Raw genomic sequence first — 25,445 nt, 5'->3', positions numbered from 1 at the left:
CACACACACACACACACACACACACACACACACACACACAACCTTATAATATCATGTTTAAAACAAAAAAAGTACCAATACTGCAATATAAAAATACTCTGTTACAACTGTACTGAACTTGTAGATCTGCTATTTTCAAATAGCCTAGGTATAAAATAGGGCTGAAGTGGTTAATGTAGGTTTCATTATATCATAGTTTATATCTGAAAAGTAACTAGTATTCTAAAGTTTTCAAATAATTGTAGTGGAGTAAAAGTACAATATTTGCCTCTGAGATGTAGTGGAGTAGAAGTAAAAGTATTGGAAATTGGAAATACTCAAGTAAAGTACAAATACCTCAAAATTGTACTTAAGTACTGTGCAGTACTTGAGTAAATGTACTTAGTTACTTTCCACCACTGGTATGAAATCAATCGAATCGATCTTTTCCAGCTCTATTGGTCAGGACTGGGACGAATCACCACCTCCTACGCTCCGCGCTCGATTAGTCACCTCTGACTGTTTACAATCTGTAAAGAATCATGGCGGCTGTCAACCCAGCAGAGGGCCAGTAGAGAACTATATTTAACCACAAAACTAGTGCTTTTAGCAGGCTCTACGAATCATTTTTGAATTAATCTTAAGAACATTTATGCTCATAGTGTAGCAGGTTAACTCAGCGCTTAGCCTCGGTATACCCAGGGCTTTGTACTGGCTGCTAAACACACAACAGCCAGGCTAACGGCTAGCAGCAGGTGAGCTAACAGTCATAACAACAATGGGGGATCCAGTGGGATCTCCTCTGGACATGAGCCTGGCTGCTCTCCAGAGGCAGGACCCTTACATCAGCAGCATAGTGGACGTGGCCGGCCAGGTGGCGCTGTACACCTTCAACAGCAAGGCCAATGAATGGGTGAGACTGAGTCATGATGACTAAGTGTTGACTTGAACTGAAGCCCAGTTTTGGAAGAAGTACTCACATTTTTTACTTGAGTAAAAGTAGCAATAGGCTGGGTGCATTTCTCCTTTCCGACATGTCGCCTTTCCGACGTTGACGAACCCTATACCTAACCCTAACCTTAACCGCACGCGGAAGCCACTAGTCGGAGTGGTGAGATGTCGGAATGGAAGGAGCACCCCAATAGGCTCTATGCACAGCAGCCATATTGGAAAGAAAGTGGGACTCTTCTTACTTCCATCACAGGTGTTACCAATGATCCTAATGAAGGCTCTGTTCCATTCTGGTCAGGGTGCTGATATTGTGCATGTTGGCTCACTAGAAACACTCCATTTTGATTCCCAAATGGCCCCTTATGGTGGGTGTGTAAGAGAGTGTACAAATGGAACAAGGGTCCATTTCGTTCCATTTGTACACTCTCAGAGTTATGGGGGTCCTTGAAAATAAGACAACCACTATGCCAGACTAAATGGAACAGAGCCTTAATTAGTATCATTGGTAATGGTAACACCTGTGAAGGAAGTAAGGAAGGGGCCCAATTAATTCCCAATATGGCTGCTGTGCATAGAGCCTATACCACAATATTAAAGTACTCTTTTACAAGTAACAGGCCTGTGTTCAAAATGTTACTCGAGTAAAAGTACAAAAGTATTGGCATCAAAGTTAAACTTAAAGTACCAAAAGTAAAAGTACAAAATGTTTGAAAATAGCAGATCTACAAGCTCACGATGCGTTGTGTTGTGAGCTTGTAGGTCGGCTATTTTCAAATAGCCTACGTCTAAAATAGGGCTAAAGTGGTTAATGTATGTTTTTTAATATAACAATTTACATCTGCAGAGTAACTAAAGTTTTCAAATAATTGTAGTGCAGTAAAAGTACAATATTTGCCTCTGAGATGTAGTGGAGTAGAAGTAAAAGTATTGAAAATTGGAAATGCTCCAGTAAAGTTAAAATACCTCAAAATTGTACTTAAGTACAGTACTTGGTGAGTAAAACTTAGTTACTTTACACTGGTTGAAGCCCACACACATTCTTTTTATGGTCATTTATTTGCAACTAATCTCTCAAGAACAGATTCCGACCTGCGGTGGAATCTGTCGGAGCGGTTCGTCCTAACCAGTGCGCATTGGCTAAAAGTGGGCGTGCCTTCAGATCAGGAAGTGGGCCGCGCTTTACCCAATCAAATGTAGTGGGCGGGATTCACGTGTCCATCCACCATGATCCACCCTCCCCCCCTCGAAACTAGCCGAAACTAATTTAACAATAGCGTCCTCGGAGCGGACAAAACCACGGAAAGATATTCACATTTTAAATTACTCTTTCATCATAGAAACAAGTGGGCTTATAACCAAAACCATCCATGTTCTCTGGGAGAAGTGGTGTTAGTGTTCCGTGTAGAAATATTGTTAGTGGGAATGAAAACATGGTCGCACCAACCGGAAGTGATGCGCTATAGGCAGACATGAAACCGGTGTTTCCCTGCGCTCTAGTCTAACATTATACTCCTGCCAGACTCCACAGAATATCAGAAAAGCAGAGGTCGCTGTTTTTCATTTTCTGTGGGGTCTGGCTACGCGAGACTAATTTGCAACATACTCGATGGGTGAATTCAGTTGCCAAAGACAGCTTGGGTTATGCTCTTTGTGTCTGTCAAGTTTTTGTTTGAAAAACAAATCCACTGTTGATGTTATGAGCAACCTTATGTCAATATACGCCATGCAGTGATTTAAAATGGCAACACAAATGATCGAGTCAACCAAAGCATCTCCTCACTGGTCAGTAGGAATGCACTGAGGACACTAGCTGGCTGGAGCACTCATCCAATGTCATTTTGACTATGCACACCAAAATGTGGAATGCCCTATCAACAAACATCAAAAAGTGTGACTCCTTACCCTCCTTCAAAACAGTCATAAAAGAGCACCTGTCTGCAATTTGTAACGGGTCCTAGAAACGTCTTCTAAGCTTGACACCGGAAAATTTTAAATCACCCCTCCCCCTCCCAATTGTTTTCTGTACATATACATTAATTTTTATACTGATGATTTCTTGTATGTATGTATGTCTCTAAATGTCTTGATAGATAGATAGATAGATAGATATATACTTTATTGATCCCGAAGGAAATTTGTTTTGCTCATCGGCACCAGTGCAATACATCCATACAGAAGTCAATAAAAAAGGATGGTAAACATTTTAAAAAACATTACACCAATGGGAATGAATACAATAATAAAAAACTATCAGTTATAAGCAGTTAAAAAGCCTAGGTAAAAGCAGTTAAAAAGAAGCACAGATAACAAATAAATATAGATCAGCTGGTCAACCCTCTCCCTCTCCCTCCTCTCTCCCCTAGTGCATCATTGTGCAGCCTAATGGCCCTTGGAATATAAGAGTTCCTGAATCTGTCCGTGCTACACTGCAGTGATCGGAGCCTATTGCTAAAATTGCTCTTCTGTGCATATAGTGCTGCATGCAGTGGGTGGCTGGCGTCATCCAGAATGGACAGTGCCTTGGCAAGGGTCCTCCTCTCTGCCATAGCCACCACTGACTCAAGCTCAGTCCCAGTCCCTATGACCTTACCGGCCCTCCTAATCAGTCTGTCCAGTCTGACTGTGTCTCTCTGTCATGAATTTAATAAATAGGACCACAATGGAAACAATTCCTTAGGGCTTTTAGGCATAAGGGTATAATCATACCACTGTATTTGCAAACTGTTAATAGATCAATCAATCAATCAAAACAAGAAGTGATTTAAAACAAGCTTCCAAACTCGAACACATAGAATCATGACTGCACAGAGTTTATTGACAGAAAGTTGACAACGGTGGATGTTCTTTGAAAACAAAACTTGACAGACTCAAAGAGTATAACCCAAGCTGTCCGTACAGGTGCAATATTGGTGAGTTTATCGTCGTCAGATTGGACTTTTCTGTTTCATGGATGGGCTGTCAATGGCGGGTATTGCAACTTGCAGATGCAGTTAGCATCTAAGTTTCTTGCGGCTAGCCAAAGTGCCAAACGCATTACAGCAATTTCAAACACAGGGAAGGTACAGGAACAGATGTACGGTAGCTTGGAGTTAGCCTGGAATCCAGACTCATTGCTACGTTCTGCGTTTTCTTCTCTTTTTTATTGTTAAAATCTTAATTACATTTTACCTACTGTCCATGTTAGAATGCTTGTTAATACTATTTCACTGTTTTGTTTGTGTAGGAGAAGACAGACATGGAAGGAACTCTGTTCATTTACACCAGGTAATGAAGAATACACATTTATGTACATTCATTTACATCCAAGCTCACCATCAATATACATTAATAATAATAATAATAATTATAATGTGTTTTATTTGTATTGCACTTTTCATTCACAAGGAGTAGTCAAAAGCACCATTAAAAATAGTGTCACGCACAAAAGGATATTGCCGACATAAGTACACCATCAGTATACCATACACGGTTACTTCAGTAAACACACTCCAACACTGCTACATTTATAACAGTTAATTATACACTGCTACATCAGCGCTATGTAGTATTGCCGGGCGTTCATTATTATTATTATTATTATTACGAAGGTTATACAAAAGTTAACAAAACTCCACTTTGTGTCGGGTTCTTGCCTCACCCGGTTGGGCTTTATTTCACAACCACTTCACTGGTCATTCATTATCCCTTATGTACACCAGTGGTTGTCAAATGTTTTTGTATCATGGATCCCCAAAGTAAAATGTATTTGCCCACGGACCCCCATCTGAAAATATGTTGACCGGGCGTCAACACAATAGAAACAGGCGTGACGTTGACACACATCTGCGGCAGACATCTCGTACTCAACGCATCTGAAACGCATGTGGAGGCATCAGACCATGGACAGATACATCCATTTCCCATGTTATCTTTCTAAAAGTATATATATATATTTCTATGTGTAGAGGAAAATGTTTTGTTGTGACATTTGTTTGTTAGTATTATGTCCTCTCTGTTATTATGTCTCAGAGTGATGTCCCCTTGACGTGTGTGCGTGTGTGTGTGTGTGTGTGTGTGTGTGTGTGTGTGTGTGTGTGTGTGTGTGTGTGTGTGTGTGTGTCTGTGTCTATCTCTCTGTCAGACTGGCGTCTCCCAGACATGGCTTCACCATCAGGAACAGACTGCGTCCGGAGAACCTTACCGAACCAATCACCAAAGACCTGGACTTCCAAGTACAGGACCCGTTCCTGTTATACCGCAACACACACCGTATGTACACGCGCACACACACCTTGCATACACAGGTAGTTGAACGGGTAGACCGTTAGACAGGTTAACCTCTCTGTCTGTCTATTTGTCTGTCTGTCTGTCTGTCTGTCTGTCTGTCTGTCTGTCTGTCTGTCTGTCTGTCTGTCCTTCTTGTCTTTTTGTCTACTGGCAGACAGACAACATGGTGTGTATACTATAGCTGTGTACAGCACAGACATGTACTGTAGCCACTAGCCAGCCAGCCAGTCAGAACGACAGGTAAGGCAAGGCACGGCAGTTTTATTTGTATAGAACAGTGATTTTCAACCTTTTTCATATCAAGGTCCATTATTTATTCGGCATTCGAGCCACGGACCATCGTTTGATGAGATTTAGATTTGAAAATATTTAAAACTTTAAATATTTTGTTATCGTTGGATAATATTTTGTCCACAATTCCATCCATGCTGTATTGATGTGGTAACATAGGAGAGATAACAGGCAAACTTTGATCAAAATAACAATTCTTCTACATTCTCTGATTGAGTAGACTACTTATAAATGAACTAATGCTGATGTTTAACAATTTAACTATTGAGCGCGTTACGGGAATACGGGTCCATTTGGTTTCATTTTACACTCAGGAGTTAAAGATCTATAAGGTTCCATTTGGTTACCAACTCTCCACCATTTAGCTGGGGACCACCTGGAACCCCCTCGAGGACCACTGGTGGTCCCCGGACCACTGGTTGAAAACCAATGGTATTGTACATTTCAACAACTGCACAGAACATCAAGCAAAGGAAACACAATTATACAATGGTAGAGGATGACAGGTAGACAGAGAGACAGACAGACAGACAGACAGGCATGGCGTGTGTGCTAGACTCGTGTGGTGTAGATCAGTGGTTCTCAAACTTTTTCATATCAAGGACCCCCAAATTGATATGTATTTGGCTGACCCCCATTTGAAAATATTTTGAGTCGGAGACCCCCTTAAGAGAAAATCTTTCGCAAATCTTCAACATTCTTCCAAATCTTTCAAAAATAGCAGATCTACAAGCTCATAACACAACGCATGGCGACACATTGTGAGCATGTAGATCGGCTATTTTTGAATAGCTAAAGTACCGTATGAAACGGGGTTAAACTGTTCCTCATTTTGCTGGGGACCCCCTGGAAACCCCTCAAGAGCCCCTGGCGGGGTCCCCAAACCCCACTTTGAGAAGCAGTAGCGTAAAGCACAGACAGAGCAGACAGACAGCACGCTGTGTGTCCTGCGTTAGGTCCATATAAGGAACAGAGGCATCGTACCGGCTACGGTACTAGCTGTCTGTCTCTCCTCTCTTTGGTGTCTGACGGCAGCAAACAGCCAGTATAGATTAGATAGACACAACACTCAACTGATAACATAAACACACACACACACACACACACGCGCGGGTACACGCAGACACACACACACACACACACACACACACACACACACACACACACACACACACACACACACACACACACACACACGCATACACGCAGGCAGACACACACACACACACACACACACACACACACACACACACACACACACACACGCGCGCGCGCATACACGCAGACACACACACACACACACGTCTGTATTACTATACTTGTGAGGACGTCAATGTTTTATGACAGCGATTTTATGAATGCCTGTTTTTTATTTTATTTTTGGCATTTTTAACCGTAGACCTAAAGCCTAAATATAACAGATCTACAAGCTCACAACTTGTAGATCGGCTATTTTTTGGTACACAACACCAACTAAGTATAATTCAGTTGTAACTCTAATCCCAACTCCAAAACGTAACCTCTAAATGCCTAATCCTAATCCCAACGTGAATCTTTTCCTAATTGTAAAGCTATCTGTTGAAATCTTTTCTCAATCATTTTTCTTGTGAGGACCAGGAAACACACACACACACACACACACACACACACACACACACACACACACACACACACACACACACACACACACACACACACACACACACACACACACACACACACACACCTACATTCCACATTCTTTAGTCCTCTCTCTCCGTTCCTCTCATTCTCTCTCTCTCTCTCTGGCTCTGTCTTATGCAAGGATGCATCGTAGGTAGGGTGCATTTTTAGGAAGTATGGCTACTTAGGAATCTGGTTCCTTGGCTGCGTAGGATATCCCACAAGGCTGTCCAGCGAGACTGCACACCCAAACTGTCAAACTTCATCCATATTTAACATTTGTATGTCTATATACTCGTTGGAGCCAGTCAGTACATCTGTTGTGCGAGAGAGAGGCTTGATTATAGGGCTGCTACAATCCATTATTTTCTTAGCAATTATTCTATCGATTACTTTTTTTGATTAATTGAAATAAATCAATATTGATTTTTGTATTTTATTTTAGATATCAACAAATCGATGAATCACTTAAGCGTCATTTTACAGTGTTGTGTAAAAATAGTGAAAATAGCTTTTTGAATATTGTTTGCCTATAATAGCATGCCCAAGCGATACATTATTTATCTATTATTTTATAAAATTATCAATTGTTGGTTGTTCTTATTAATTAAATCGATTAAATATTGCACCCCTAATGTTGGGGTGCAATATTTAACAAACTAATCGATTTAATCGATATTAGAAATCCCAAAAGTCAAGTCCAACGTGCTTCAGCCAAGTTTTGAGCAAAATGTATCTGGTGCTCGACACCAGAGGACAGAATGGTGGTTTCATTTAGTTATCAAGCAAATTTGTTATTACTAAATTGTTTCCACAATGGAAACAAGTCACTGGGGCTTTTTTGTGTTATCATTTTAGCCTTACTGTCTGACTAATAAAGTATTCAATCATTCAATCAATACCACCATCTATCTATTAAATGGAATGCTAAGCTAGAAGCCTACAGCGGTGGTTCTCAGAGTGGCGTCCAGGGACCCTCTGGGCTCCTTGAGTGGGTTCCAAATGGACCCTTACAGGTTTGTAACTCTGAGAGCGTACAAATGGAAGCAAATGCATTTGGTTCCATTTGTACGCTCTCAGAATTATGGGAGAATTATGAGAATCTGGCCGAATGCAGTATGTTAGCAGTTGGATTAGATCAGTTACAATGTTTGTTTTGAAAAACCATGGTACCAATGTTCTGTATAGCTCGATCTTTATAAAGTCCTTCTTTGTCCCTATCACAGCGGCTCACTACCCATTTTTGGGTCACGGGCCCAGTGGTTGAGAACCAGTGCCCTGACGACCGTATGTCCTGTGTAGTGTGACCTGTGTGGAGAGAGGTCGTGGAATCTAATCATTAGACAGATATGCGGCTCTCAGAGGAGCTGTGACTGCTGGCACACAGTAGCCCTCTGGGGTCTAAAAATACATGTGGAGATACCGCAGAGCTCACAAACACACAGGAAACTCCAGGGAAACGGAGGAGCTCTGCTCAGGCTGACTTGAGCTCGGTCACACAATTGAGTGTGGTTGGCTTCATACCACTTCGTGACCACTTTCAACCTGGCATCCCTATTTTGGGCATGTCATTATAGGCGTAAATTCTCGAAAATAGCCAATCTACGAGCTCACAATGCATCGCATCGTGATTGACAATGAGTTGGGAGTTTAGTCTATTTTTGCTATTCATTCATATTATCCTTTACTGTGACAGGAAGTTGCACATTCAGGAAACTTTCCAACAAACTGTTTAAGCCTAAGGGACTAAAGAGACTTGAGGGAAACTTGGGAATTACGTAAAACTAGGAGCTAAGGAGACTTCAAGGAAACAGGACCGCTGCCTTTTAGAGTGTGTAGAGGGACTAGACGCAAGGCCACCTCATAACGACTCAGTCTCGAATGTGAAACATTGTATATGCGAGAATGACACGAGGTAAAATTGAACACCAAGTCAATGCGATATATTGAAATATTTCATGTTCTATCTTGATCTCTTGTCGCAACCTTTACTTTACCAATGGCACTGTATGGCTGAATGTCCATATCCAAGTGGAGTCACAGACTTCAAGTAGCAACAACAATGAGCTTTTGTTGATTTTGCTTCTTAATAAAAGGAAGATGAAACATGTGGTTTACACTATTGTGGTGAAGAAGAGAAAACATGTTCTGTTTTGAATTAAAATGATCATTAAAATGTAACCACCAGAAAACTATCTCATAGACTGCCATCTCCTGCAATAGTTTGAACGTGTTACTGTATGTATGTATGTATTCATGCACAGCAAGTAGCAAGTATAATATACACAGCTTGTGAGAGGGCAGTCAAAAGATTTAGTGTCCTCTCTCTTGCGCTCTCTCTTTCTCTCTCTCTCTCTCTCTTACACACACACACACACACACACACACACACACACACACACACACACACACACACACACACACACACACACACACACACACACACACACACACACACACTAAATAGGCCTTGTCTGTTTGGAAGTTGTCAAAAATGTTAAACATGTTGTACAAAACTTGCTTTCATCCACTTTACACCTGGCAATTATTTTGTCAAAATAGCGAAAATAGCAGATTTACACATCCACAATGCATCAGTTCAGAAACCTGCCTACCAGTGACATCATTGATGGGGATTCCATGCTTAATAGAAACTACAGCTTTTCTCTTCCTGGAAAGCCATTGTTGCATTGATAAAATAAATAAAAGTTTAAAATGACCAAACCTGCCTACCGATGATGTCATTGGTAGGCAGGTGTCTGAACTGTCCACAGCTCTCTTCTGAAACACAGAGAGAGTAGACAGAAAGGGTGCCAAGGGAAACAGGTTGAAAATGGGTGACGTGCTCCTTTAGTAGTGTTAACCCTGTCCTACCTCCAGGTCGTACATAGGTGTATCCCAGCTCAGTCTCTGACACCAGCTGACCTTTGAACCTCACTTCTGGTTCCTCCTGCAGTCTTTTATGTCTGGGTCTTCTCTGGAACAGGCTCCTAAACATGGCTGCTCCAGTAACACATAAAACACATGCACACACACACATTTGTATTACTATACTTGTGAGGACATCAAAATTCTAGGACAGAATTTCAAAAATGTCATCTTTACCTTTTGTTGTTTCTATTTTAAACTGTAAAACTAAAGCACTGCGACATGTTGTGAGCATATAGATCTGCCACAACTAGTATAAAAATAAATAAATAGCTTTAACTTCGACCCAACCCCTAAACCTTACCTCTAAATACCTAAACCTAACCCCAACCAACACACACATCGCACTGTCCATCCAGTCCCATTTAGTTGGGTCTAGAGGTATTTGAGTAGATTAAGTCAGTCTTTTCATTCACCTGAATGTTGCTTTGTATTTCCAAGTTGCTTTAAATTAAGCGCTACGTTGCCGGTGTTCAGTTGTCAACACTGATCCTTGATGTGGGCTGTTTCTGGACCACACGGTTGCTCAAAGAAAAGCGTAGTCTGTTGGTGTTCAAAAGGAGTGATTCCTCACATTGATGAGTCCATGAAGTCAGTTCCCTTGGATGGATTGGCTGACTGTGCGTAGCTTTGGGTCTTGTTAACCTTTCTTCAGTATTACGATGTTGTTGAATGTAAAAGTTCCACCAGTTTGTCTGTATTTGTTGGAGACAGGAGCTGTGACAGTAGCTGTGTTGAGAGTCCAGGGCTTGTTGCCTTTCTGATGTATCTTTCTACAAATATGAGGTTAGGAGCCCCAGGGACTTTAGAATCACTCTTCTCTGATTTTATGACCTGGCGATAACCATAGCTGTGACTGTAAAGTACAAAAATATCTCTTTACTCACCAAGTCTCCATTCACCTCTCCTTGATATAATGTTTTTTTATGGAATATATATAACCTTATCCTCTTGTTGGAAACAAAGATAGTAGCGATTCCTCAAAGCCAGTTTCAAACTGTTTTAAAAAGCAGTCTCTGGGGAGCCGGGGCACAGCGTTCTTGTGGATAAACGATGGAGAGTCTTTTCCTCAAGGCACAGCTAATCCTTCAGTATGCAGCCACCAGCAACGTAACGTCTCATATCTGATTTCTACCAAACACAACCAGTGTAGGGCAAGTTTTGACAATAGCCAGTTCCAGGAGACCTTTTAGACTTCGAGGTAGGACAGACACAAGCTGTTCATGATGCTAATAGTAGAGTGACGCAACCGACTCACAATACTGACATACGGGGTAAGGGTTCAGATTCAGACACACATCTACCCCCTGGTCTTGGATCAGATCCAACCATCTTCTCTACCGTCTGTCTCTCCTACACTGTCTCCCTCTAAGCTTTTCTACTGTCTGTTTCTCTGTCTCTCCTACACCGTCTGTCTCTCAGTTTGTGTACTGTCTGTCCCTCCTACACTGTCTCCCTCTCAGCTTTCCTGCTGTTTCTCAGTTAAAGGTGATTGAGTGACCATCTCGCCTTCTTTAAATTGAACTCGACTCCAAACCTAGTGGAAATCTAGTGGAGGTTCTTCACTGTATCGGTTACTGTCGTGGCTTCCACTGACGTTCTTCACCGCATGATTTCTGATGTAGCCTCCACTGACGTAGCTTCAGGTGACGTTCTTCATTTCAGATGTGACGCAGCTCCCAGAGATGTTGTTCACTGCATCGGTTACTGTCGTAGCTTCCAGTGTGACAGCAGCGTGGATTCCAGAGTTCATGCTAAGACTATAGGTTCCTTTCTACAACTTCCGTTGAGAGTTCTTGTTGGGGTTGACGGTTGGATAACCCCTCTCTGTGTCCACTGTCTGCCAGCTGTTCAGGCAGCATTGAGGTCGCAGTGTGTGTGTGTGTGTGTGTGTGTGTGTGTGTGTGTGTGCGTGCATGTGTGGAGTTCAGCCACAATGCTACTAAACGCACTCCTTAACTGATGACATCATTCTGCGCCTTCTCTCCCTCTTTCTTTCTCTATGACTGTATCTCTGTATCTTTCCTCCATCCCTCTCTCCATTTATGATAGGCACTTACTGTTTTTGGCCAATCAGAAAACAGTTGGAGCTATGGGAACATTTGGTCTACTTGGTTTTAGAAGTCTCTCTCTCTCTCTCTCTCTCTCCCACCCACCCCCTCAGTGACTTATTTGGTCCTGGGACCGATTTTCCCAGGGTCAACACTGTGTGTGTGTGTGTGTGTGTGTGTGTGTGTGTGTGTGTGTGTGTGTGTGTGTGTGTGTGTGTGTGTGTGTGTGTGTGTGTGTGTGTGTGTGTGTGTGTGTGTGTGTGTGTGTGTGTGTGTGTGTGTGTGTGTGTGTGTGTGTGTGTGTGTTCTCTTTCCAGCTGTACAATCCCAGACTCAAACACACTTTCACATTCCTACACGCATATTAATTCTCCCTCTCGTCATTTTGGGGATTAGTTTTATCTTCTGTTGTCCATATCTGAAGTCTTTGTGTGTAGGTGTGAGAGGATGTGTACCTTATCCAGCTGTCATCACTGTTCTCGTCTCTGACTAATTCCACGGAACATTCTCAAACTCCTTGTTTCCTTTTAAACTGTGTCTAACAGCCAGGCGATATCAGCAAATCATAGGATCCATTAGTTGCCAGGCAACAGACAATGTAGTTGATTAACATCACTGAGCATGTGAGCTGCTGTTAAGTTGAACTATGAGTGTGTGTGTGTGTGTGTGTGTGTGTGTGTGTGTGTGTGTGTGTGTGTGTGTGTGTGTGTGTGTGTGTGTGTGTGTGTGTGTGTGTGTGTGTGTGTGTGTGTGTGTGTGTGTGTGTGTGTGTGTGTGTGTGTGTGTGTGTGTGCATGCATGTATGCGTCATGATTTTCAACAAACAGCTGGAACAGCTTGTTGGGTCAGCCTGGTTTAAACTAGGGTTAATTTCATGTACAAATGGCACATCTGTAGGTTCATCAATTGACTAATGCAGTGGTTCTCAACCTGTGGGTCGGGACCCCCAGGTGGGTCCCCACAGGATTTTGGGGGCTCCCCAGATGACAGTGAAGATGACAATGTAAGACTAGACTTGGAAGACGTTTTTAATACCAAAAGAAAAGTTGAATGAGAAAAGACAATTACTGCATCAAAAGTAATCAACAAACTATACTATGAAAACTGGTCAAACATTGGCCAAATTGTCAAATAATATAAGAAAGAGGGAAAAAAAATGTCAATAGCTGATCGACTGCGAGGCATTGTGAGCTTGTCGATCAGCTATTTTCACAATATTTATGTGTGGAACGGAGTCAAACAGAATGAGGGGTCCCCAGTTCAAATAGGATTTTTTTGGGGGGGTTGCCGCCTGAAAAGGTTGAGAAGAACCCACATGTGATATTCTTTTTTTATGATCAAATCTACTCTTTTCTTACAACAGCAGATGAACGTTAAAATAATTCTCAGACAGAGCTGCTGTCTATGTTTGCCTCTGTCTGTCTGTCTGTCTGTCTCCCTACGAATCCCATGAGAACAATATTTATCTGTATTTGTGAGTCTAATGCTCCCTCTGTCTGGGAAACTAGTCTTAGTTTGAAAAGCCTGGATTTACAGCTAGCTAAATGGCTAATAATAGACCGTTTACTGTATATGTCTGCCTGCCTGTCTGCGCAGCATACTGAACACTGGTCTCAGAACAGCTCAATGCTACACTATTGTGAGGACTGGGGTGTTATATAGGGCTGCAGCTATATCTATTTTTTTCTTAATGAGTATTCTATCGATTATGTTTTCGATTCAGTTGATTAATCGAGAATTGTGGTTTAATTTCTTTTTTTTTTTACATGAACGAATCAATACAAAATAATTCTAATGACTGTCTGATTAACCACTTAAAATAGCCAACGTACAAGCTCAAACGCAGCTTTTTGCTACTGTACTTTGTCTAACGGTTAACCCATTAAGACCTGAGGCCGATTCTACAAACGCCTTCTAAATCAGTGGTTCTCAAACTTTTTCATAACCAATTAACTCGATCAGTTAACTGTTGCACCTCTAATGTTATACGGATTATACATGTGTGAATCACGACAGAGTTCAGACAAGCCTACGAGACTATTAATACTCAACTCTGTCTGTCTGTCTTTCAGTGACGATCCGTGGTATCTGGTTTTATAATAACGAAGACTGCGTGCGTATCGCTCAGAGAATAAAGACGTGAGTATCCATTTTTTTAAAACACAAGTAAATAACCCACATGCAGGTCAGATCAAAGCACCGTAGTGTGTTAATTTAATGTAATGTAATGTGTGTGTGTGTGTGTGTGTGTGTGTGTGTGTGCACGTGTGTGTGTAGTCTGAGCCAACAGGAGCAGGTCTCGGATCAGTCTCAGGACGAATGTTCGTCACCTGAACGAGGAGGGGAGAAGACCGTAGACATCCTACAGTTGCTGAATAAAGCACGCACCGAATACAACAAAGTAAGACATCATCATGTGGTTCTCACACATTTTCAGATCAAGGACCCCCAAATTGATATCTATTCGACCAAGCTTTTGACTGTTTCAAAAGCTTTTGTGTCAGGGACAAGATATGTCAACACTTTTCCAAAATAGCAGATCTACAAGCTCACAACGCATCGCACTGTGACGTGTTGTGAGCTTGTAGATCTGCTATTTAGCAAAACAATTATAAAATAGGGCTTAAGAGTTCCTCAAGTGACCCTTGGGGGTCTCCGGACCCCAGTTTGAAAACCTAAGATCTAACATAATAGGGATGAGTATCATTTGGATTTTATTGTTTGCGATTCTGATTCTGCTTATCGAGTCCCCATTTCGCTTCCAAAATGGTAAGAAACGAAAACGTTTAAACAACAAACGTATCTTCTTCTACTTCTAAGCGTTAAATGAAATAAATAGTATTTACTGTTACAACTACAAGCTGTGTATAATAGTATTACTCGGACAGAGCCAATGCTGAAACTTGTCCCTGTAGAAAAATGTTCCATCAATAATTGTCAACTTTTAGAAATGTAACCTCTCATATGTCTGATTTTATCGATACCAATTCCTTCAGTTTTATGGGTACCTGGTACCTGGCGATTTGGATTTGGCTCCTACTTGGAACCGAATTTTGATACACAACATATGAGATATAAACTGCTCACAAAATGTAAGGAAACTTGAATTTGGGCCATTATATCTCCCCTTTACTAATGCCAATTAGTAAAGTGTTATATATCATTGTTATCTGTGTTTAGTCCTGTTTAACCTGTGACTGGCACACACCTGAAGCCCAGTGAATGTCACGACATTGAATGTCAGCAGAAAAGTCTAACAGGCCATTTTGGCACATTTTTGTTCAGCGCTACCGACACATTTGCCTGTGTTGCTCATTCCATGAATTCCCGATGTTTAGAAGCTGTACCTTGTTGTAAAGGTGACGAATCAACGATTAAAATGATATAAAACACCTTACTGATTGGTATTATTAAAGGGAAGATATAATGGCCCAAATTCAAGTTTCCTTACATTTTGTGAGCAGTTTAGATGCATTTCCAGACAACGTCTCACTGATAAGAACCAGTATGCGCGCGCAGGCCGAGGCCAAAAGAACCCGACTGCTCATTAGATGCAATGTAAAAGTGGTCACAGCACTCACATGTAAAAATGCATCCCATCAAACTTGCTGTTTTCCTCCCAGTGTGGAGGAAGAAGGTTTAGGATGGATGTTTACTGTGATCTCTCGCTCTTGAAATGTATACCGTGGCTTATGTTGTGTGTAAACAACATTCTCAAAGCAGTTGTCCACCGAACCCCACCTCCAGTCACAGAGGGAGCGCTCCCTACGATCACGGTACCAGAGCCCGCTTGATCGCACAGCTGTATCCCCTCAAACCTAATTTATGCTCCGCCGTGCGAAAGGTTTTGCGCGCAGAGAACGGCCGAGAACAGCAGAGCTCCAAGCTCACACCGGTCGCATCCGTGACGCGATGTGAGCTTGTATGTCAGCCGTTCTCGGCGTGCAATACCGTTGAGGGGTGAAGTATACAGTATATGTCTCGCTATAGGAGCGTCTCAACAGCCAACACACAAGAAGAGGTTGAATGAACAGAAACCAACGCTCCACAAAACAACAGTTGTGGGGATCTGTTGGGAATTGATTACATCAGTGGTTTTCAACCAGTGGTCCGAGGACCACCAGTGGTCCTTGAGGGGGTTCCAGGTGGTCCCCAGCTAAATGATGGAGAGTTGGTAACCAAATGGACCCTTATAGTTCTTAAACTCTTGAGAGAGTAAAATGTAACCAAATGGACCCTTACGGGTCCATTTGGTTTCATTTTACGCTCTCAAGAGTTAAATTATTGTTAAACATCTGCATTACTTAATTTACAAGAAGTCTACACAATTAGAGAATGTAGAAGAATTGTTATTTTGATCAACGTTTGCCTGTTATCTCTCCTATGGTACCAACATCAATACAACATGGAATTGTGGACAAAATCTTATCCAACGACAACAAAATAAGTCTTGGGTCTGAGAGGCTAAATCTCATCAAATGGTGGTCCGTGGCTCAAATGCTGAATAAATAATGGACCTTTTTATGGAAAGGGTTGAAAACCACTGGATTACAGTACATGAAACCGGCACCTGCGTGTGCAATTTCAATGTTTGTAAACAAGAAATCCGCCTATAAGATAATATACAAGCTTAGATATGAGATATAAGTAGAGCTGTTGCAACAACCACAATACTGAAACAACCGCCACAGCGTCTATGTCACGTTTTACATTTTCACCTACTTGGACACTGCATTCCTACATGTACGCCATTAATCTTGTAACATCCAAACAACTTCAGACTGTGCACATGTGAACGCACTTCAAATCCCACCCACACCCCAGGAACTCACACAATTAACTATAAATGGTTGTTGAAACACCCTTCACCCGTACATCCACAATCACAGGAATTGGTGTGTTGTATTTTTCACACAACTCTCTGGGTTTTTGTGGTCATATAATGGAGGTAGGCAAGCAAACGTCAGAGAGAGATATCTAGAAAAGATCTCGCTGTCGTGATGTTATGTCTTTGATTGTTTTGTGTTTAATTTTCTGATCTCTAAGGCAGGGGTCTTCAACGTTTTCAGGCCAAGGACCTCTTGGCTGAGAGCGAGATAAAGCAGGGACCCCCATTATATATTGTATAAAATTATTTTTTTTTTCATAGATTTCACAGGCAGCTTCATAGACTTGTTTCACAGCACTATCATGTAGGTGCATGTTAATGTGTAATTCCAGACATTTAACCATGCACTTAAACAACACTTAGTATACCTGACCTTTCACTCTGTACTTAGTCTGCCCCCCACCCCCCCATACTAAACCACTTTGCCGAAAATAGCAGATCTACAAGCGCACAGTTCCTCGCTGTGTGCTTGTAGATCTGCTATTTTTGGCTAAATTTCTCCTCAGAATAGGGATGCTTGGTTGAAGTGGTTAATGTAAAAATCACACAATGATTTGGCGGACCCCCTGTAGTAACTCTGAGGACTCCCGAGGGGTCCCGGACCCCCTGTTGAAGACCTCTGCTCTAAGGTGTAGTGTAGGAGTCACTATCTATCTATCTATCTATCTATCTATCTATCTATCTATTAACCCATTAAGACCTGAAACGCATCTGTGTAATTGTTTGATTTGAGCTAAAAAGCATTACTTTACACTTTAGCTATTCAAAAATAGGCACAGAGTGCCGCACTATGAGCTTGTGTATCTGCTATTTTTGAAAAATCGAGAAAATGTGTGCAAATTAATATATTTATATTCTTTTAAAGCAAACATTTTTTACTCAAATCTTTGCTTCTGGGGGTCCCTGGAACAAAATATTTTTAGATGGGGGGTCCGCGGCCAAATACATATACATTTTGGGGTCCTTGACATGAACAAGTTTGAGGAGCACTGAAATAGCAACATTACGTTTTTTTTTAAATCTCTTGGGATTTAGAAGACATTTTGTAGAATCGGAACCTCAGGCCTTAATGGGTTAAAGGTAGGCTAAGTGATATATTATTTGTTAAAATAAATAAGTTTTAAATGCGCTCGGATGGCGCAGTGGTAAAGTCTCTGCCCACCACCACGGAGGTTGTGGGTTCGAATCCGCCGTGGTGCATCCGGCTTTGTCGGGCGTCTGTACAAACACAATTGGCTGAGCTTACCACACAAGGTCTTATAAATTAATAAAATACAATGTTGCTCTCTACGAACTGCGAGAGATGGCCAACCTACTTTTTCATATAAAATAATGATGGGTGTGAAAACCATCGGCAGTAATAAATCAATAGAGCACTGTGGTAGACTGCTTCAAGAGGGTTCAATGTCGAGGGTGCCAACATCAGCTCCCTTATGTACGTATTTGTACAGGTACTTGATGGTCTGGAAGGAGCCTACAAATTCAACGTTGATGTGGCATTTGTATTTGAGAAGGACCCAGGGGTTGTAAGGAACGACCCACCTGCTGTCAAACAGAAAGCCTTTCTTGTTGAAGGTGTGGCCGTCAATGGGCCGCCTGTACTCCGGGTAGCCATGACCATGATGAGGCAGTCGAGTGGTGGCACAGAAGTTTTTGGGGAATTTCTTAGAACAGAGGCCATTGACCATGCAGGGGCTGTTGGGGTAGCCTGGACCACAGGGTCCATGGAGCATGGATTGACACACCAGCTGATGCAACTCTGGCTCCTTGTCCAGGTCAGGTATGTCTGCTCTAATGATGTGATCAATGTCATCTACAGTCAAAATCTCGTGTAGGAGTAGCAGTATGTGGGCATGTTTCAGTCCTCTCATCTGTCCCTCAACAGTGTGTATTCTAGCCTTCATTTTGCCAAAAACTCCCAGCTTCATGTCGCGGAGGAGCTCATCCAGACTCCGTTTGAAGACTTTATTGACAATGTCTGGTCTGTCAGTGGGCTGCTGGTGTTCAAAAATGTTATTGAGGACACCTTCACTCCGTGAGTTTGCCGTAATGGTAATGAAGAGGTCAAACTTTTTGTATCTGGCTGCTATGGCAAGGGCATCTAGATAGTGCTTGTAGAGGTATCTGGGGCTACCAGTGTGTGAGCCTGGAAGAATTATCTGTTGACCAATGTTGGTGGCCTCAGTCTGTCCTGGCTGTGTTTGCTGAGTAGCCAGGGAATCAATCAGACCAGAATACTGGTGGGCCCTGTACTTGTCCTGTAGTTCCCTACTCCTGTAGTAGTTCATCCGGCAATTTTCTATTTTGGAGTATTGATCACAGAAGTATTCTTGAGCAAGTCGGGCCGACTTCAGAAGGGTGTTGAAGGAGTGGGTTCTCTGTTGTAGATGGAATCTGAAGAACTCCTGAAGAGTGACTTTGGCTGTGGGTGACTGTGCATGAACCTTTGTGATGGGGTTGTCGATGCTGAAGCCAGCATCCCCATGTGGCAAGATCAAGGGATAAGCGGCTGGGTCATACATAGGGTGTAGTGAATTGATGTGTGTAGTCTGGCTGTGATTAGGTACATCAACTGGAGTTCTGTACAGAACAATGTCTCTGGGCTCTGTCTGGCATCCTGGTGCAAAAACAACAACGTCAGGGACAGCAGGGTTGAGGTGACTTTTGTTTGCCCCCTGTGAGCTTTTTGACTTGAACACCATTTTCAGTGCCTGAGTTGGGTTGGCATTGAGTAATTCTGCGCCGGTTTTAAAGATTTTTACTAAAGGGTTAACTGTCTTTAACTCATTTTGAATGAGGGTTAAAGTGGGCTCCTTAATAAGGTCCTCTCCCTTAGCCTGATGAAGGCGGTTCTTAATTTCATTGTCCTGATCAAATACAAAGATTTGTGAGAATTTGGGTCGGTTATTGGTGTCAGGAAAGAATGCAGAGGGAGTGAGGTGGTACATTTGGCCACTCATCTTGAACGGTCGTGGCCCTAGTCCTTTGAATGCAATGATTTTACCGGTGACATTCTTAGAAGCCATAGACACTAAGCCATTGTACTGTCGGATGTTGGCCATGAATTGTTGGGATTCTGGAGAGGTCCTGTCAAACAGAGCTTGAAGTGCAGGAGGGGGGTCCTTGAATGGCTGTAGTTGGATTGTTCCGTAATGGCAACAGGCACTGAAGGTTTTGAGTGGGACAGGATCTTTTGAAAGTTTTGATGTTTCCCAGGGGAACATGACGGCCTTGCATGAAGTGCAGATACAATCCATTGCAGGTGTGGGAAAGGCAACTATTTCTGTGAGTTGTTGTGGCTGTGTCCACGCTCTTCTGAAGTGTTTATCCTTTGGTTTTGTCCTTTGTGATGGATGAGAGTGTGTTGTGTATTGATGGTCCTCATAGCGGCGTTCTGCGAAGAGAGAGATGGACAGCATGCATGATTAGGCAGTTGTGAAATGTGTGCGTAACATAGTAATTGTAATATTCTGTGTAGATGTAAGGAAAAGGAATGTGAGAGATTGGGTGATAGAATGCATTGGAGGGATTATGGGGTAAATCAAAGCACTTACTTTTGGCGGGGGGCGTCTGTAAGGAGCGAGTTGTCCTTCTGCTGGCGCGGTTGCTGTCACTGCGGTTAGCTGAGAAGTGGAGACAGTTGTGTGTGGGCAAAAAGGAATTAGCCGGGATGTTGTGGTATGCAGTTTGTGGTTGAGAGTATTTGTGACATTGAAGAGCGTTTGCGGCTGCATTTGCGCGAGCCACACGCTGGCGAGTGGCATTGCGTGTGCGTTTGCCCAGCATAGCTTTTTTGCGTGGTCCCATGGCTGCGTGCGAAGTTGTGGGTACTGTGTAGTAAAGTTTCCTGTTGTCTCTGTGTCGTTCTGTGTACTGCGTAGTAAAGTTTCCTGTTGTCTCTGTGTCGTTCTGTGTGCTCTGCGGGGGTAGGGGCTACGTGCAGTAGAGGGGGTAGGGGCTACGTGCAGTAGAGTTGCAAGGCAACAACACGTGGACGTGTGTGGCATTGGTAGCGTCGCTGAGGACACTGGCATTGGCCAGGGCATCCAGGTCCTTTATAGTGATGGCTGTGCCCCTGTCATTATGGTGATGTCAGATAGTGTCAGACATCTCCATATATGGAGCTGCCTAATATCAGTTATGCCCAAATATGGGACCGTGATGGCTGTGCCCCTGTCATTATGGTGATGTCAGATAGTGTCAGACATCTCCATATATGGAGCTGCCTATATCAGTTATGCCCAAATATGTGGGTTCTCTGATGTCAGACCAAAATAAGCACCCGGAAGTGAATTTCGCGCTGGGGAAGAGATTTGCATAGTATTGGGGCATAATGCGTTTCATATTTATTGTACATCATGGAAGTAGAGTAACGGTATGGGAAGCAGCCGGTTCAGAGGCAGAATATTGAGGAATTTTGGGGTAAAATGTGGAGTTAGTTGGGCCATGTGTGTGCGTGGAGACCGCGCACACACACATGTGTAGCCCCATGAGTTTGGCCGTCAATTATAGGTGCAAGATACAATGTTGCTCTCTACGAACTGCGAGAGATGGCCAACCTACTTTTTCATATAAAATAATGATGGGTGTGAAAACCATCGGCAGTAATAAATCAATAGAGCACTGTGGTAGACTGCTTCAAGAGGCTTCAGTGTGGAGAGTGAAGCATGCATGTACAGCACACATCACCATAATTAAAAACAGACATTATTACAGATTTAACAATAGTCTTTCTACTAACAAGAAAAACAAGACTTGTTTCTGTGGAGGAAACCAATCTGTCCTCTTAACACATTCCCTGCCAGAGGGGTTTTTCAGAAAAGGTTCCCTCAGTGCCAGGGATTTTGACCATTCTGACTAATATTTGAGGACACACAGGACATTTTGTGCTATGACTATGAACACATAGAATATCTCAAAATAAAGCTTAGAATCTCTTCTTTCATCTGAAAGAAAAAGTGAGTTTCTAGCATGTTCTGTTCTTTAGCTAGAGGTAGTTGAATACAGCTTGCCTTCACCAAAAAATGTCATTTTTTTCTTAGATTCAGAGATATAAGCGATTTAGTAAAATAAACACGTTTAGAGTCATAAAGATCTTTGAGGACACACAGAACATTTTGTGCTAGGACTATGAACACATGGAATATCTCAAAATAAAGCTTAGAATCTCTTCTTTCATCTGAAAGAAAAAGTGAGTTTATAGCATGTTCTGTTTTTTAGCTAGAGGTAGTTGAATACAGCTTGTTTTCACCAAAAACTGTCCTTTGTTCTTGGATTCAGAGTTTTAGTGAAAGAAACACGTTTAGACATAAAAAATGATTTCAAGTCTTTGACGTTTATTTTTCACCTTCATTGACATCAGTCATGTAAACAATACTTTATAAAAATAAAAAAAATAAAAAAACTGCTTTAGATTCAGAGATATAAGCGATTTAGTAAAATAAACACGTTTAGAGTCATAAAAATCTTTGGGGACACACAGAATGTTTTGTGCTAGGACTATGAACACATGGAATATCTCAAAATAAAGCTTAGAATCTCTTCTTTCATCTGGGAAAAAAGTAAGTTTATAGCATGTTCTGTTTTTTAGCTAGAGGTAGTTGCATACAGCTTTCTCTTGGATTCAGAGTTTTAGTGAAAGAAACACGTTTAGACATAAAAAATGATTTCAAGTCTTTGACGTTTATTTTTCGCCTTCATTGACATCAGTCATGTAAACAATACTTTATTTTAAAAAAACTGCTTTTGAACACATTTTATCACATGGCATATCAAGTGCAACACAGCTCAAAGTCTTTCTTTTCAAAGTAATAAAGAGAGAGAGTGTGTGTGTGTGTGTGTGTGTGTGTGTGTGTGTGTGTGTGTGGGGGGGGGTGTGTGTGTGTGTGTGTGCTCAATTGTTACAGGGTTATATTGCAGAGATTGCTATTGTAGAGGTTGTCCATCCACAATCGGTATCCTTCACCTGCAAGGCCTCCTAGCAGGTAGGTGACGGTATCCGGGATGGAACACTTGATGCCACAGTCTGGCTTCATGTTGTGAAGATAGCCAGTCGTTGAGTCACAGAGCATATAAGATTTGATGCCATACTTATCGGGTCTTTAGAAGGAGTGTCATTGAAGTGAAGATTGCTCCAAATCAACTGGAAGCGGTTCCTGCTCATGGTCCTGCCGAAGAACGGTGTTACTAGGTTCTCATCGGTTGACCAGTAGTGTGAAAGCTCAGGTTTGGAAACAAGCCCAGACAGAAACAGCAGCCCCAGGAAACGCTTCAGCTCTACAACGGTCAATGCTGTCCAACGCTTTCCTCTGGCATGTGGCTTCTCTGAAAGTCTCTGCTTAGCATATGAGTTGGTTTGGTTGCATATCTCCTGGAGCAGAACATCAGGCAGGAGTAGCTGTAGAAAGTCGGCAGGGCTGTCGGATAGCTGTAAATATACATACACAAAATACCAATTTAGACTTTTAGCAAACACTCGTATCCAGACAGAGCGACTAAAAATAGCAGATCTACAAACTCACAAAGAGCTTGTAGATCTGCTATTTTTATAAGGCACCGACAATAGAACATAGTAAATATATAGCCTACATTATCATCATTCATAATCAGACAGAGTGTGTTGGTGGTGCTACAGTGTTGTGTGTGAATCTATAGTCAGTCCAATTCAGATCAACACACAGGGGGGCTGTGTGCACATGCATCCCCCTCCAAAAAAAAGAATAAAAAGAGCAGATCTACAAACTCACAACGAGCTTGTAGATCTGCTATTTGTTATGGCACCACACACATGCATGATAAATATATAGCCTACATGTACCATTGTTTTGTGGGGTTTTAGCAATTGTATAAGGCATCACACAATAGAACATAGTAAATATATAGGCTACATTATCATCCTTCATAATCAGTGTCCCCATGCTACAGTGTTGTGTGTGAATCTACTGTCAGTCCAATTCAGATCAAAGAGGATTTTGAAAAGGTTTGTTGACATGAACTGGACATTTTTTATGGCACCACACACATGCATGGTAAATATATAGGCTACATGTACCATTGTTCTGTGGGGTTTTAGCAATTTTGTATTCCTGTGTACAAGTGTCATACAGAAAAAGTTCTTACCTCTGCTAGATGGTCTGGCCAGGGTTGTCCGGCCATCCTCCACATCCTCAACCATGTCAAAGTCTGAAATGAAATATCAAATACTTGGTAAATATTATGAAGATCAAATCAATTTAGGTATTTAGCAAACACTCTTATCCAGACAGAGTGACTTACAATAAAGCACACCTGCCTACTCCCCCATAAAAATAGCAGATCTACAAACTCACAACGAGCTTGTAGATCTGCTATTTTTATAGACAAGGTCAGAGGAGAGTGCTTTGTGCACCTGCATCCCCCTACAAAAAAAAGAATAAAAATAGCAGCCATCTACAAGCTCACAAGCTTGTGGATCTGCTATTTTTATGAGGCATCACTCACCAGCACAGTAAATATATAGGCTAACATCATAATCAGAGACGGTGTCCCCATGCTACTCTGTGTGTGTGTGTGTGTGTGTGTGTGTGTGTGTGTGTGTGTGTGTGTGTGTGTGTGTGTGTGTGTGTGTGTGTGTCTCTTATAACTTATAAGCAGACCTGGCAACAACTTCTCGTGTCTAGTCCACCAAACACACACAATAAAACACAATAAAAAATAATCTTACCACTGCTGAAGTGAGCTCCGGGCTCCGGACGGGTCCTGCCGCTCCGACGAACACCATCGGTCGGTACCGCGGCAGTAGATGGGCCCGCTGCGGCCGTAGTAGAGGTCGCCCCCACTAACTGTTGCTCGTCCTCCCCGTCCACCGGAGTAGATGGGCCCGTTGCGGGCGTAGTAGAGGTCGCCCCCACTAACTGTTGCTCGTCCTCCCCGTCCACCGGAGTAGATGGGCCCAATCCCAGTAACTGGCGTAACCGCTTCTTATCGTCCACAAGCGGCGCTGGTTGTGCCCCAGTAGCCCGAGTCATCAACGACTCCAACAGTGTCTGCTGGCGTAGCGAACCGGTCACTTGTTTGGCGCCCCTGTTTGAGTTTTTTTTTGCCCTCATATTATCACAGAGAGAGACAGTATTATCTTATACTACGCTATATCTGATCTCCTCTTTTCTTTTCTTCTCCTCTCCCGATCACTATAACTGACCTCTCCTCTCCTCTCTGCTCCGCTCTCCGACCACACCAAATGATCTCTCCTCTTCTCCCCCATAACTACAAGCTTTTCTCCTCTCTCTCCGACCACACTACACCAAATGATCTCCTCTCCTCTCCTCTCCTCTCTCGACTGAAATAAAACTAAAAACTAAAAAACTAAAACTAAACTAAAGACACTCAAACGCTCACACTTTCTAACACACACACACACACACACACACACACACACACACACACACACA

The 25,445-nt window shown here is 42.3% G+C and overlaps 2 protein-coding genes across 2 annotated transcripts in view; one reads left to right on the top strand and one right to left on the bottom strand.

Moving 5' to 3' along the window:
• Window positions 1-525: 525 nt before the first annotated feature.
• Window positions 526-25,445, top strand: part of LOC311040171 (mRNA-decapping enzyme 1B-like) — a 39,881-nt gene continuing 14,961 nt past the window's right edge. Inside the window, exons 1-5 of the mRNA XM_084050284.1 lie at window positions 526-892; window positions 4,154-4,194; window positions 5,051-5,178; window positions 14,201-14,267; window positions 14,406-14,529. Coding sequence (XP_083906410.1) covers window positions 758-892; window positions 4,154-4,194; window positions 5,051-5,178; window positions 14,201-14,267; window positions 14,406-14,529 — 495 coding nt within the window. The 5' untranslated portion in view covers window positions 526-757. The remainder of the gene's footprint in view (window positions 893-4,153; window positions 4,195-5,050; window positions 5,179-14,200; window positions 14,268-14,405; window positions 14,530-25,445) is intronic.
• Window positions 22,942-25,314, bottom strand: LOC311040188 (uncharacterized protein). The gene is made up of 3 exons (XM_084050305.1): window positions 24,719-25,314; window positions 24,136-24,198; window positions 22,942-23,443 (listed from the first exon to the last, which is right to left on the bottom strand). Exons 1-3 carry the CDS (start codon window positions 25,101-25,103, stop codon window positions 23,400-23,402), a joined length of 492 nt encoding a protein of 163 aa, XP_083906431.1. The 5' UTR covers window positions 25,104-25,314; the 3' UTR covers window positions 22,942-23,399.

The sequence above is a fragment of the Gymnoscopelus microlampas genome (genome assembly GCF_963454915.1).
Source record: "Gymnoscopelus microlampas genome assembly, chromosome: 23".
NCBI lineage: Eukaryota > Metazoa > Chordata > Actinopteri > Myctophiformes > Myctophidae > Gymnoscopelus > Gymnoscopelus microlampas.
Note: the sequence above shows the minus strand (reverse complement) of the source record. Positions and strands in the feature narration are given on the sequence as shown.